At 39.0% G+C, this 15,304-nt stretch overlaps 1 protein-coding gene across 2 annotated transcripts in view; it reads right to left on the bottom strand.

The window, feature by feature from the left end:
* The window catches only part of ADK (adenosine kinase), a 552,513-nt gene that overhangs the window by 360,950 nt on the left and 176,259 nt on the right, over positions 1-15,304 (bottom strand). For both annotated transcript variants that reach the window (XM_005278746.5, XM_005278747.5), the window contains exon 4: positions 4,611-4,689. In XM_005278746.5, the coding sequence (XP_005278803.2) occupies positions 4,611-4,689 (79 nt within the window). The remainder of the gene's footprint in view (positions 1-4,610; positions 4,690-15,304) is intronic.

Genomic DNA, 15,304 nt, shown 5'->3' with positions numbered 1-15,304 from the left:
AAATGTGAAAATGAGATTCCGATTTTTGTGTCGACTTTTGGGTGTCGCCATCACTTTTGTCGACAAAAATTGGTAGTGTAGACATAGCCTGAGTCAGGTCACCTGGGCTCTGAAACTCACTGCTGCAGGTTCTGTTTTGCAGTATAGACTTGCCCTCAGAGGTCAGATCAACTGACTGAAGCTTGTGCTACAGGGTTTGAAATAGCAAAATAGACATTCCCGCCCAGGCTCTGAAATCTGATGAGTGGGGTGGGTCTCAGAGCCTGGGGTTCAGCCCGAGTAGAAATTGCTATATTTAGCCCTGTGGCTCAAGCTCCATGAGCCTGAGTCAGTTGACCTGGGCTCTGAGACTCGTTGTTGTGAGTTTTTTGTTTTTAAACAGTGTAGATGTACCCTTAATATTCTTCTCTCTCATTTATCTTTATTCTCATCGAGTTTTTTGATGAGGAAACACTGTTTATTACATGCTTTTCCTGTCTAAACTTTTCTCTGGATTCGTGCCCTACTGTTCTAAACATTCCTTGTAGATTCCATGTGTAGGGTTATACCAGGGGTTGGCAACCTTTCAGAAGTGGTGTGCCGAATCTTCATTTATTCACTCTAATTTAAGGTTTCGCATGCCAATAATACATTTTAATATTTTCAGGTCTCTTTCTAGAAGTCTATAATATATAACTAAACTATTGGTGTATGTAAAGTAAGTAAGGTTTTTAAAATGTTTAAAAAGCTTCATTTAAAATTAAATTAAAATGAAGAGCCCCCAGGACCCGGGTAGTGTGAGTGCCACTGAAAACCAGCTCACATGCCGCCTTTGGCACGCGTGCCATAGGTTGCCTAACCCTGGGTTATACCTTGTCTTAAAAATTATATAAGTCACCTCCCTCTCTTCATTTAAGCTTTCGTTATCTTCTGCATTGATTTCTAGCTTATCTTCCTGGCTCTTTCTCTAAATGATAACAAGCTTGTTGACAATTCTGCTGCCCACCTAATCAAACAATGTTTCTGCCATGACTCCTCACACCATCCAGTCATCTGCCTACCAAACCCGCACCGCACACTAAGTTTAAGACGCTTGTTCTAACCTTCTTAGCCCTCCATCTAACTGGCCTGTTTTGGTTGGCCTGGTAATTTGATGACACTGGCCTATCTCCAATGTCTAATAATTGTATATACTCCCTCTCTATAGCTTCTATCCCTCATTTTACCTTTCTATTTTTGTTCGGACATCCTGCCCCAGTCCTGCTGATGAAATAAATTCCCGCTTTTGATTCATTCTACATCTGTCGTCCTTCACATCCCCTTTGTCACATCCCTTTTTATTACTCAGTATCATCTAAAACAAGAGAAAATACTTCCAAAATGCTTCTAGGGACAAGTGTAAAATATGAGGGTTTTTTTTTTTTTTTAAAGAAGTGGAATTGATGCAATAATTCAGAATGGTGCATCTGGAAACATGCTTGGACAATATCCCTCTGGATGCACCCAAGCTGCCTCCTGTTTTTCTTCTTGGGAACGGCAAGTCTCACAGGTAGAGATGTCATTATGAGAGAGCTCGCTCTTTCTCCATACTTTCACAAATTTGGAAAGAATCTTTAGAAGTAGTTAGCCAAGAGTTATGGAATTCTTTCAGCAACTAGCTTTCCCCAAAGGCAAATTTTTGGAGATCATTCAAAAATGTGTTTTTGTTTATTATGACCATGGGTCTTAGTTACAGTCATTCTCTCTTTGAGCATGTCTTTACCGATTAAAAAAAGGTGTATTTTTTTACCTCAGGATAACGTATCCACTTAAGTTCACGTATTCTCACATGCATTAGTTAGCCTGTGGTAAAACATACAAGTTTTTTTAGCACTGACGATAAGGCCTCAGAAAGGCTCCCTGCACTGCTGCTCTGTTACTTACAGTTAGTTGGTAAAGCATGCCTATTCAGTGGAACAAGCAACCATAATGGTTTTACATACTTTGTTTATAAACTTGTAGATTAATTGGTCTATCTTCAGTCAGCAAACCCCACTGGATTTCAAAGCCGTTATGGGAGAAGGGGCCATAACAATATTCTGCACCAACTCAATAACCCTCATTCTGATGAGTATGTGTGTCACTTCATCATGCACCTTTCAGATGTTATAATATTTTCTTTTAGCCAACAAATAAAGCATTTGCTGTTGTAGTCTCTGCTCTTATTCCAAGATCAACTAACCTCATCTAACCTCACTTTAATTTGCCTGTAAGCTACTTTGGGCAGAGACTTTTCCCTATATTTACGCCTATGAAACAGCACATATTTTAATAGCACTATATAAATTTTCTAAATAAAGGCCCTTAAAAAGGGATTAAGATTGTACAGATGTAATATTCCACCAACTCAAACCCTAGAATGCAAGGACACCTCTAATACCCACAGAGGGCATATTTCCACTGAGGGCAACAGAATCCACCACCAAAAGGACAATAACTCCAACTCATAAGGAGACATATAACAATTATTTCCAGCACAGTATAATGCAAAATTTTAATAAGAATGCTCCAAAAACTCCTTGGGTGGAGAGAAAAGGAATCTGTCAAGTGCCATCTCTGCTCTACTGGGCCAGCTAAGGCTGTCTAGATTGGAGAACCCTCTGTTGACGATGCAGCACTTCAACTGAAGCTGAAGAACTTGCAGCACTGGAAATCAAAGCAGCTCTCAGTTGGCAACCATGGCTGGTATGACCCCCAGACTCAGTCACGATTTACAGCATAGACAACCTTCCTATAGTTTCCTGAGCATAGTGGGGAGAGAATGGAGGGGAACTTCACTGAGGGCAGTCTGTAGCTTCAAAGCCATTGGAAAGATGAGCTAAGGGGCGGCCATCTTTACTGGGCAGCCTCAATTTCACATGGCCATCAAAGCCCTCAAGTCTACTGCATTTCAGCTGAATCAGAGTTCCAGTTTACATGTGAGTGACAAATTTCCTAACAAAATACACTTTAGCACAATGGAAGGTGTACTGAACTGGGAGGCAGGACACCATGAGTTCATGTTTCACGTCTTTTGATTGCTCTTGTTTATATTTCTTTATATTTCTGTACATTTCACAGACTTATTATTGAGCAACACCTATATTAAGAGGCAGTCAAGTATCACATCACAGTATTACAAATAAATTATCTGCAACATTGCAAAAGGTCATTTCTACAACAGATTAAAATAGAACCAATGTAGTTCTAGGATTAACTTTCAGTCTCAGATAGACACTCTCAGAAAGAATCTGTCAAATCTATAAGTGATTGTAATCTGTAAACCACTGTTCCAGAGCTAGGAACAAAGCCAGGGTTCCTGACATTCAATATGTCTTGAAAATGGTTGCGAAATCCATTCAAAAATCCTCTCTGGTTGCTGAACCACACAGAGAATAGCTGCCTATGCTGCTACTACCACCACCTCCTGTAGCTCAAGTGGTAGCAATATGGACTCAAGATCTGAATGTCTTGGGTTGAAACTCTACTGATGGTCCACATAGTGGTCCTTATAAGATAAAAGTGATAAAACTCCTATTTTTCCAGTTCATTTTTTATTTTTTTAATTGTTTCACCGAATTTACAGGATGAAGAACAATCTTAAAACAGGTTTTATATCAAAAATGATTATAATCTGAATGATGATGTGATACACAACAAAACATAGGGGTTCACATTTCAGTCACTGGTCATACCTTTCAATTCCTTGTGTCAAAAACTGGTAGGTTTAAGGTTTGAAAAGTGTGATGGCCCTAGTGAAATGGCAGCCATATTTCCTAATGGTTGTCTATGGCTGCTATTTTTTTAGGGGTATCCCTCCTAGTAGTAAAGTAGTGGTCATCTTTACCTAGGACATAAACACCTTCAATCCCATTTGGTAGCTGGATTCCCACTGTAAGTTATGGGAAATGACAGCCCTTTTGAGGAAGAGAAAATTGTGAATATAACTGTAAAGCAAAACAAAGCTTAATAACTTTGCTGAATTACAATCTAACTTCTTCAAAATATCATTTGAAGGTATCTGGCAATGTGTTTTCTCTACATAGGAAGTTTGTAGAGAAACCAGCCATTAGTTAGTAAAAGAATTCTAAATAAAAGTTGCACATTTTAAATTATGGGATTTATTCAATACACTTTCAGATTGTGTGGTGGGTGTATCTACAATTGTACACACAAAATGTATTACTAGATTAGCTTTCATTCACTAGTATATAACAAAATACATTCTCTTATCAAAGTGCACAAAACCTACCTTGGATCAGTGCAAGCCCAACTTTATAATATTCATACCTCTAAAATTCTCCTCATGTAAAAAAAAATTCACTTCAATCATTTATGCACAAGTTATAAACCCTTAACAAATAAATGTGGTTATAATTGAAATGTTGCAACCTGAACAAGAATAGTGCAAAAGAAAAAAAAGAAAAGAAAAAGAAACATTAAAGTCACTTCTAGAGTACAAAGCTCAACTAATTTTAGGCAACAGACTAACGTGCACTTGCTGAGTAATGTTTCTGGGCAACATGATAAGCAACTTAGAACAACAAGAAGTTGTTTAACAGTCAACACCTTTAAAATATTTTACAGTTAATTTCTTTTAAGGAAGAACAAACCTGGGCCACTTTAACAGAATTTTGAGTAGAGCCACCAGCATGATATTCTACGTTGAACTTTTTCACAAGTTCTTCAAACCTGTAAGAAACCACAGGGGTTCGGGGGGAAGGGAGGGGGCAGGAAGGGGGGCAGAGAGAGAGAGAGAAAGGAAATCAGATTCTGCAATTTTTCACAGTAAAAAACTATATAAAGCATCTAGATTAGAAATGTATGAGATCAAGTTATTTGTAAACAGGAAATTCAGACATATTAGCTCTTTTACAAGGTGCTAGCTGAGAAAACGCAGACTAAAATAGCATGCATGCACAGTATGTGCACTAAGCAACTGGCTAAATGACAAAGCAAGCAATATCAACTTGATTTCGCTCCCTTACAGTTGTATTGTAAGTCTATAACATTTAAAGAATGTCTTAGGAATACAGCATCTGGAGCTTATGCATGATGATAATTAACTTTCAAAGTTCTAAAGTATATGCTCACATGTAAAAGAAAAAAAATTAAAGGAAACCAATGAGGAGGTGCTGATTCACACTTCCTCTAGCTAACTACATAACATAGAAGTTCAATAATAAGATATTTTATCTGCTTTAAAACTGTAGTCAAATAGTGTGCACTCAAAATGTAAACAATATTTTAAAGCGTGAAGTTTTAACTTGTTTGTCAGGTGTTGGAACTTTATAAATAGATCTACTGCTAGTTTGAGAAAATCCAGATATAAAAGATAACAATTGTAAAATGTGCGTAAATTGTGGCACAGCAGTTCTCTGTCTTTCAGTTTTCTAGTCCTCTAAATTGGGTCACTGTGTAAAAATAAATAAATATAAAAGTTCCGCTGTCTAAATGTTTTGAAAGAACACTTGCTTTCACTAGCAAAACCTATTTTCACAATATAAAAATATGTATAAAGACAGCTTGATTATTTTAAAAGGAAAAGTCACTGTTTTTATCATAGCGTACATAACAATTATGAGTTAATATCTGGTTCCACTACTTAGATCTGGTGCATAGCTACCACTGAAATAATGAAAGGGACTTTGTTAAAAAATGCAATGCACGTTGAATTGTTTAAGTTCCAGAAACATCGATAAATGGTCAGTACAAAAGTAATGTAAAATTTTAATTAGGTTTGAACTACCATCAAGAAAAATCCCAGTATTCAAGAGAAATATAGTGAAACCTATCTTAAGGGACCAACTAAAATAGTTTAACAGAAGTGGTTTTCTAATAAAGATGGAGCAGAATAGTATTCTATCCATTTGTGGATTCTTTGTGATAATCTCTTAAAATAGGAGGTTGACTAATAAGTGTCTTCTCTTGCACAGGGGTTCTCAAACTGGGGGACGTGACCCCTCAGGGGGTCACGAGCTTATTACATAGGGGTCACAAGCTGTCAGCTTCCACCCTCAAACACCGCTTCACCTCCAGCATTTATAATACAGTTAAATATACAAAAATGTGTTTTTAATGTATAAGGGAGGGGTCGCACTCAGAGGCTTGCTGTGTGAAAAGGGTCACCAATACAAAAGTTTGAGAACCACTACTCTTGCATAAGTTTAAATGAAATACATTTTCATACAGTGTGCATGTTAGTTTTTTCATTATTGTCTCCTTGTTCATATACCAACAGAAAACACTTTCCCCTCGTTTTAATGCACCTAATTTTCAAATAAGTTAGGCACCCCTCTAATCTTACAATAAATACTAGTAGTGGAAAGCCTGTGCTGTCACAAGAATGTAATTTGTAAAGTCAAGTGTGTAAAAAAAGCTGAAAATGGCTGAGAATTTAAAAATAGGATGGCAACACACTGTGAATCCAAGGGATGATAATACAAACAAAAAGAACTCTCAACCATGCTTGTAGCTGCTTCCATTGTTTCACACTCACTCAACTGACATTCTAGGCTACAAAGTGATTTGGGGGGTTATTATGTATGCTGGTTGTGTTGATTTGTGTAGTCTCCCCCTTATACAACCAGTGAAATGATTGCAGGCAAAATAGCTGCAGCCTAAGGATGGTGTCTGGATGAGTTACCTCTGATATCACAATGGTCTAGGACAATGTACCCAAACTTCACTTGTCATGCCCGCCCCCCCTTACTACTAGTGGAATCTTTCCGCATTCCCCCTCTTCCATTACTGCACAGTTGGCTCAGCAGAGGAGCTTGTGCTGAAGGTGGAGCTAGGGCTAGAGGCAGAGCTGGCCTGGGGGGCGGGGGGAGCTGAGGGGGAATGAGGGTAGAGCTGAACTGGGGACGGAGAAGGGGGTGGAGTGGAGCTGTGGCAGAGGCCAGAGCTAGGCACAGAGCAGGAGGTAGAGCGGAGCTGCAGCTAGGTAGTGCTCCCTTCCTGCCCCCTGTGGGGGCTGGCTCAGGCCCTGCCACGCCCCTCCCACATTCCTCCACACACCCCTTGGGGGGGCACGCTCCACAGTTTGGGGACTATTGATCTAGGATCTTGGCATGGCATAAATGCATGCATACTGTAGCTATACACTGCATGGGAGTAATTTGTAAATACAAAATGGCTGAAAACTTAAAAATGTGATCGTAACAGACCACGAAACCCAGTGATGACTCAACCCCGTGAAATTCTGAACATAAAGAGCTCTCAACCATGCTTGTGGATGTTTCCATCGCTTCACACTGACTCAATGGACATTTTAGACTTCAGAGTGACTCACAAAATCTTATTATATAAATATAGATTACCTATAATACAACAGTGAAAAAGAATAATCACCACCCAGAAAAGTAACTATTAAAAAAAGGCATATTCTTTCAACATATTTGCTAATGCGAAAACAAATGCCAATGACCATGGTCCAGATCCAGTATATCTATCAGAAAGAGTTACATTCCATTCTGTCTTGTGCTCAATAACCATAGTGAAAAATAAATTTTTATTGAAAAACTTAATTATTTGTGATGTCAGAAGCAGAAAACACTGCCTGATTTTCAGATCTCAGGTTGAGTTTCCAGGGCTATCAGATCAAATACATCATTTTGAATGGTCAGCTAATCAATCTGCTGTACAAGTAATCAATAAATATGGACTTCCACAATGTCCTTTTCAAAGTCAATTATTTTATTATAGTCAGACTAATATGAAAGTTACATTTCCGGATGTTCATTACATTTATTTTCTTGGGTTGACACTCTCCTATAATAAATGGAAAACCTTGTTGCCCAGTAGTTTTATTATACAATATCCAGAATAGACACTTCCTATCCTATGACAGAGGCTCATGTCACCTTAAATAAATAAATCATAATCAATAGGGTCTCTTGATTATTAATATCTGTGCTGCTAAGAGGCTGCTGCTTCTCTTATGAAATCCATTCACAGACTACTTTTATAAGATGTAGTACCTTCTACAATAGTTTCCTCTAAGTCATGTTTGCAAAGTATTTTGAAGATGGAGGCAATGACTAGTTAAGGATGAGTTGAGATGTACACTGACATTAGATCTAAAATCCCTGGCTTACTTTTAAAATTTGGCGTATTGACTTTTCATAAAAGAATTTTATTTTTCCGGTTTTGTTTTAATTTTATATATGAATATACATACATACACGCACAAATAAAATTTAGCAATGTGGCCATAGGAAATATCTAAAAATGTTCACCTTCTGCACTTTTGGTCCCGTTTTCCTTACATTTTCTTTAAGTAACTTATCTCTTCAGTCTCTCACAAATACGTTAAGTAGTGGAATTTAAAATATTAAAGCTTTTTAATTTCTTGCTATCGTTTACCTTGTTTGAGGCTGGAGGAGTACAACAAGAGAAAGGCAAAGGAGAGCAGTAGCACAGTTCAGTTAAACATTTTTGCCATTGTACTGAGAACTGATAGAGTTGTATGGAGGATGGATTAGTGAGAGACTGAGCACAGTTTCTATCTGACAAAGTGTATCTGCTATCACACATTTTGGTTTGCTGATTTATATGCCTTCTGGAGAAGAGCCTGAAGAGAAGTATTATAAGGAAAAAGCTCCCACCACCCTTCATTCAAGAACAGTACTGCCTATGTGTATAATATTTACAACCGTTATATAGTACATACCATTAAGTACTGGTGGAATTCAATCATCTTTATCAAATAGTAGATCATGCACTGGAGTTAAGTTTAAACACTAAGTTGAATACAAATTAAGCTTCTATTAAAGTCCACTAATTGTGTCCAAATTTACATCTAACTTTACAATATTTACACTCAAATGCCTCAACTAGTTAAGTTCAAATTTAGCGACTGATATATAGTTTTTTTTATTTGAACATATTTTGTTTCAGTTAAAATACTTACCAAGACAATATTTTTCAGGTTTGGGGGGAAAAAACCCTATCTGAACCATATCAGCCATCCTGTCACATACCCACATACTTCTCTATAGCATATGACATGGGACATAATTGTCCAATAATTACTCATGTACTTCAATACTCTGTTAAAGGTCAGAGTTATGATCTTTTTATTTCTACAATAATTCTCCATTTAAAATGTTTGAATAATGAGATACCCATCCTAGCAAACTAACGACAGGCAGGCAATTAGAAAGAATCACAAACTAAATTACTACATATGCTTTTCACAGCCATCCACACTACTAATTATCTACCAATTGTATACCAAGCAATTGCAACCTCTACTGATAGCAAGTTGCTGAGGGAAAAAAGCAACAACAATATGTCTCATAACAACCACTTCTCAAATAAAGAAATGCAACAACATGAACTAACAATGTTTTGGCAAGATTTGTAAAATTAAATTTGTAAAATTAAATCTTACATTTTCTATCAGTTTAAATGCATGGTACCCAATCCATATGGTTATTTTTTGTTATTTCTGCATCTATGAACATAGCAATTGAAATATTAACTCCTTTACCTGAAAATACCTACTATCACAACTGCCTTGGGGACTGAGGGGTAACTCAAGACTACTTGTATTAATATACAATACTAGATGCCCTACCGTTTCTCTTTATTTAGAGCTGTGACTTCTAGTGCATTTAATTACTTTATTCTGTCGTCTGTGTGATAAAGGTTTGGCTATAACAAAGAGGATGGCTTCTAAACCAAAATAAATATGCAGTAACTGGCATCAGATAAAATATTATCTTTAATATCTCAATCTCAAGGTGACAGCCAGCAGAGAGTAAAAAAATTACTTTCAATTATTTCATAGAATCATAGAATATCAAGGTTGGAAGGGACCTCAAGAGGTCATCTAGTCCAACCCCCTGCTCAAAGCAGGACCAACTCCCAACTAAATCATCCCAGCCAGGGCTTTGTCAAGCCGGGCCTTAAAAACCTTCAAGGAAGGAGACTCCACCACCTCCCTAGGTAACGCATTCCAGTGCTTCACCACCCTCCTAGTGAAATAGTGTTTCCTAATATCCAACCTGGACCTCCCCCACTGCAACTTGAGACCATTGCTCCTTGTTTTGTCATCTGCCACCACTGAGAACAGCCGAGCTCCATCCTCTTTGGAACCCCCCTTCAGGTAGTTGAAGGCTGCTATCAAATCCCCCCCTCATTCTTCTCTTCTGGAGACTAAACAATCCCAGTTCCCTCAGCCTCTCCTCATAAGTCATGTGCTCCAGACCCCTAATCATTTTTGTTGCCCTCCGCTGGACTCTTTCCAATTTTTCCACATCCTTCTTGTAGTGTGGGGCCCTAAATTGGACACAGCATTCCAGATGAGGCCTCACCAATGTCGAATAAAGGGGAACGATCACGTTCCTCGATCTGCTGGCAATGCCCGTACTTATACAGCCCAAAATGCCATTAGCCTTCTTGGCAACAAGAGCACACTGTTGACTCATATCCAGTTTCTCGTCCACTGTGATCCCTAGGTATTTTTCTGCAGAGCTGCTACCTAGGCATTCGGTCCCTAGTCTGTAGCAGTGCATGGGATTCTTCCGTCCTAAGTGCAGGACTCTGCACTTGTCCTTGTTGAACCTCATCGGGTTTTTTTTGGCCCAATCCTCTAATTTGTCTAGGTCCCTCTGTATCCGATCCCTACCCTCTAGTGTATCTACCACGCCTCCTAGTTTAGTGTCATCTGCAAACTTCCTGAGAGTGCAGTCCACACCATCCTCCAGATCATTAATAAAGATATTAAACAAAACCGGCCCCAGGACCGACCCTTGGGGCACTCCGCTTGAAACTGGCTGCCAACTAGACATGGAGCCATTGATCACTACCTGTTGAGCCCGACGATCTAGCCAGCTTTCTATCCACCTTACAATCCATTCATCCAGCCCATACTTCTTTAACTTGGCGGCAAGAATACTGTGGGAGACAGTATCAAAAGCTTTACTAAACTCAAGGAATAACACATCCACTGCTTTCCCCTCATCCACAGAGCCAGTTATCTCATCATAGAAGGCAATTAGGCATGCAGACAGTGAGATCGACTGCTGCCCTTCACTATTTCAGTCAGAAGTATTTTAAAAAACACCTAATTTCATCATGTTTTATATAAAAACATCTTCAGGGGTCTTGGGTGAATATGTCAATTCAAAGAAAATGTGTACAAATGCAAGGAAACCCCTTTTGCTGACTGTCTTCAATGTCATGATGTAAGGCTGTTATCAATGAAGTGTGTTAATTTATCCACAAGAGTCCGTTAACCAACTACTGACCTGAAACTTAAGAATGACAACTGGATTTCATCTTTAAATTGGATTTTCATTTTTAAAAATTAACATTTGGACAGACAAAAAAAATCAGTACATGATCAAGGGAGCATGGGGAACTTCTTGTGCCATTGTCCGCACTATACCTGGCCTATGAATAGGGAATTCCATGCCACAGCGGTGTCAGTCCAGCACCTTTCAAGAAAGTTAAATTTGCTTTTCTATATATTTTTGTTTTTTAGGGAGGGGGCGGGAAATCAACTTGAGCAACTGTCTGTCAGGCCAGTGGATACCAAATGCACCTTGTGTATGTGCTAAGTGAACTGTTATGTTTGGAAAATTAGAACTTTATGAGCTAGACTAATATTGCTGTTTCTGCTGCAACTGATGGTCCTTCTGAATATTTCCTAAGTGTCTTGGCATATGTGAGAACTCTGATTCCTTTGTCGATTTTAGAACATACCATTACCTTAAACAACACAATAAATCTCACCATCAGCACCATCCAGAAGGCCATGAGTTTGGTACCATAAAGTTGGTCATCATATTCTAGAGAAAACATGTTTGCAACATTAGCAGCACGTTTCTAGCTGTGGTACTGCTGATCAACAATAGCACTGACCAAAAAGAATGTAAGTATGTTAATGTTTTTGTAAACAACATTGGCAATGATATCACATCTGTCACTTGTTTTTTAGAACTGAACTGCTAATAAAACCTGATGCTGAAGGGTATATCTCAACAAGAGACTCACTTTTTAGGAGACTTGGAAAGCAGAAAAAGCAACTTAATAAGAGTACTGCAATTATTCAGATTTAATTTTTATACTGCAGTAGCTAGCACCTGCAAGCTACCCAGATCAGAGCCCCATTGACCAAGGTACCATTTTTAAAAACATTTGGGAAATGCCAGTCCTTGCCACAAAGATCTTAAATATAAAAATCTACTTAGGACAAAACCAAAAAGGTAAAGGTCAGCCAAAGTTGGTATCCATTTATTGTCATCTCATATCTTCTGTCTATCCTCACAGTGAAGTGTAAGACTGAATGAAAAGGGGTATTCTTGTTGAGTTTAAAGTGCATTAACTTCCTGGAATGGAGTATCCAAAAGAATACAAACAAGACAAAAGGTCCTAAGTGACTCTGGAACCCAAGTCCCATTTTCAAGAGTGACTTAGGCACTTAGGAGCTTAGATCCCATTGACTTCCGAAGTCTATTTTGAAAATGGGCCTTGAAGTTATAGACACACAATATGACTGCCAACATTACTACACAAATCCTAATTTTATTTTGTTTAAATATGGGCCTGATTCTGTTATGCACATGTGTCTTGCACTAGACATGTCAGTCCACTGACCTTAATACAATTACTCTCAATTTATATTATTGTAAGTGAGGCCCTGTAAAATCAAAATCAGGCCCTGTAAATCTAACATGGCAAACTCACTTAGGTATGAATTCCAGTCATTTATTTGTGGATTAGATGAGTAAAATTAGTATTTTACCATCTGTAAAACAATTTAACCATCTTCCTTTATTCACACATATTGTAAACATGGAATAATTGATGATCCTCCTACTGCATATAGATTTATATCCTTCTGGATATTTATATATAAGGTTACGTTTTTCAAAAGTGCTTAAATCCCATTTCAAACGTGATTTCAGCACTTTGGAGCCTAAGTCTTATTGACTTCTGAAATTGTATAAATGAGTATAAAAAACAGATCTAAATACCATTCTCCACAAGTTACATACTGAGAAAAAATGCCTGAGAGAAAGACACTGTTGATGCAGATGTCAAAGGCCACTTTATCTTCAAGAAGTAAAAAGAAATGTAGTTTCTTGTTTTGCAGCAAGATGGGTTTTCTTGGCTATTTTCGGAGCTATTTGCTTGTTACCCAGGATGACTCTATAGCACACACCAGCAGGGAGTCACATTTTAAAGATCAGCTGCCTAAAACCAGCTGCAGAGGAGGAGGAAAAAAGCGTATTCGTAACTGAGGGTGGTTTTTTTTGGTTAATTTATTTTTTTTCCTGTTTATTTTGTACATTAGAAATTCAGGTCCTGGCTAACCTATTTTTCCCCAGAGATTTTTAAGTCAGATTATTCAAATTCTTCTGTTTGTTTTTGTTAACTCAAAATGCCTGACAAGCAGTTAGGAGGAAATATCTTTGTTAAAGGTTCAACATCCTTGCAACTTGCAGCTTTAATAAGATACCAAAACAATGTTTGTGTAATATATATTACATTTACTGGATTCATTTAGTCAAAGGTAATTATCTCACCTTCTCTAGTTGCTTAACATTTTCAGTTGCAAGAACAGGTCATGCTAGGCACAGATCTCAATTTACTGTATAGCAGCAAGGAGAACCCGACTAACATCCCAATATCCTCATGTCTAATCTTACCACTTACATTTTTTTTTAAAAAATCCATTTAAATCTTCAGATGAAACAATGAGTGACAGAACGTCTAAAGAATCAGCATTGTAAATCAAAGAAAAATGTCTTCAGTGTGAGATAACATTCCTACAGGAGCTAGTTAAGTGATATTAGAAAGTTGGTATTATGTGGTTTTTAGATAGTGTTACCATTTCCAGTTTTAAAAAAACTAGTTAAAAACAATCCCAAAATCTAATCATCTTATTTTTCAGGCAATACTTGGTATTTTCAGTTACTCATACATCTGGTGACTCTGTCATCATTCGTGTCCCAAGTTTAATCATTTCAGGATAGGCAGGTCCAATACAGCCAGTCTCTCACATAGACTATATAAATTATGTAAGCGGGGGAATGGTTTCGCTATTGAGGGGAACTTTTTTGGCTTCTGCACTACCCCGGTGAAATGGGCTAGCGGAAGGATTTGAGTTTTTGCTTTTACTTTTTTTTTTACCCAGAGGCCTTTCTGCCCTTGAGGACTTTCCTTTCACTTTTTTGTCTGGCAGAGTTTTCGTAACCCCGACAAGGCTGGGCCCAGGATTTTGGGGGGCTCAACCCCCAACCCTGCTCTGGTTACCTAGGACAGGGGCTAGGGTGTTTTCACTCTGGGGTGCTTTCTTCACACTGGACACTTTCCTGACCCACTGATTATTTTATACAATTTAAAGCAATTACAAGTTATTTAATTAACAATTAATTTAAAAAAGAATAAGGAAAAATAGGAAAGGTTAAAGGAAAACACATTACCCCGCTTTGTGGCAGGGAACATTACAAGCAGTGTTTTTGGAATGTTAGGGCAGTTTACAGTCTGTTTCTTGTGGGTCCCAGGCCTTTTTCTCAGGCCTTGGCTGTGCTGGAGGGATGCTGCGGGTTGGACACTTGCTCTGGTGATGGCCACATACCTCCGGGCTTTGGGTGGTGGGACCCTTCTCTTTCCAGCGTCAGCTCCCCGTCAGGTTAAGATTCCCCTCCCAGTTCGGCCTGCAAGGACCCTTGGCTTGGGGTGTCTTTCTGCGCTGGGCCCTTTGTCCACAGTCCCCGCTTGGCTGGCCCCAGGTGCTCACCGCACCCGGCTTCAGACTACTTTAGCTCCAGCCCCACTGTTTTAGCGCCAGCTCCACTTTGCCTCAGCACTGATGCTGATGCTTTGCCTTCATCCCCCTGGACTGCTTTTCTGGCCCCTCTGGCTCTATGGCTGCAGTTTTGCTTCCAGCACAGGATTTGCTTTTCCTGGGCTGTCTGACTCTGTGGCTGCAGCTCTGCTTCCAACACAGGATCTGCTCTGTGGGCTGCTTTTGTGACTCTGCTTTCAGCTTTGACCTGCTTTCCTGGCCCCTCTGGCTGGCACAGCTCTGTTCCCTAGCTCAGCTTGGGCCTCTGTTCTTTTCTTAGTTTGGCCCCACTCTGCCTGACCCAGGCAATTCCAGCTCACACGGAGGACGAGACCCACCCTGGCATCCTTACTCCCTGATTAGCCTGCCCGCCCTGTTAATCAGGCTGACCTGGAGCATAGGCCTCGCCCCATTCTTTTAGTACTGGGAGCTAGCCAACCAAAACACCCCCACTGAACGTTAGTAAGCGGACAACAGTCCCCTTACATTTACATACTGTAC

Source organism: Chrysemys picta, chromosome 7 (assembly GCF_011386835.1).
Source record: "Chrysemys picta bellii isolate R12L10 chromosome 7, ASM1138683v2, whole genome shotgun sequence".
NCBI lineage: Eukaryota > Metazoa > Chordata > Testudines > Emydidae > Chrysemys > Chrysemys picta.
The sequence above is the reverse complement of the archived record's forward strand: the minus strand, read 5'-3'. Positions and strand labels throughout refer to the sequence as shown.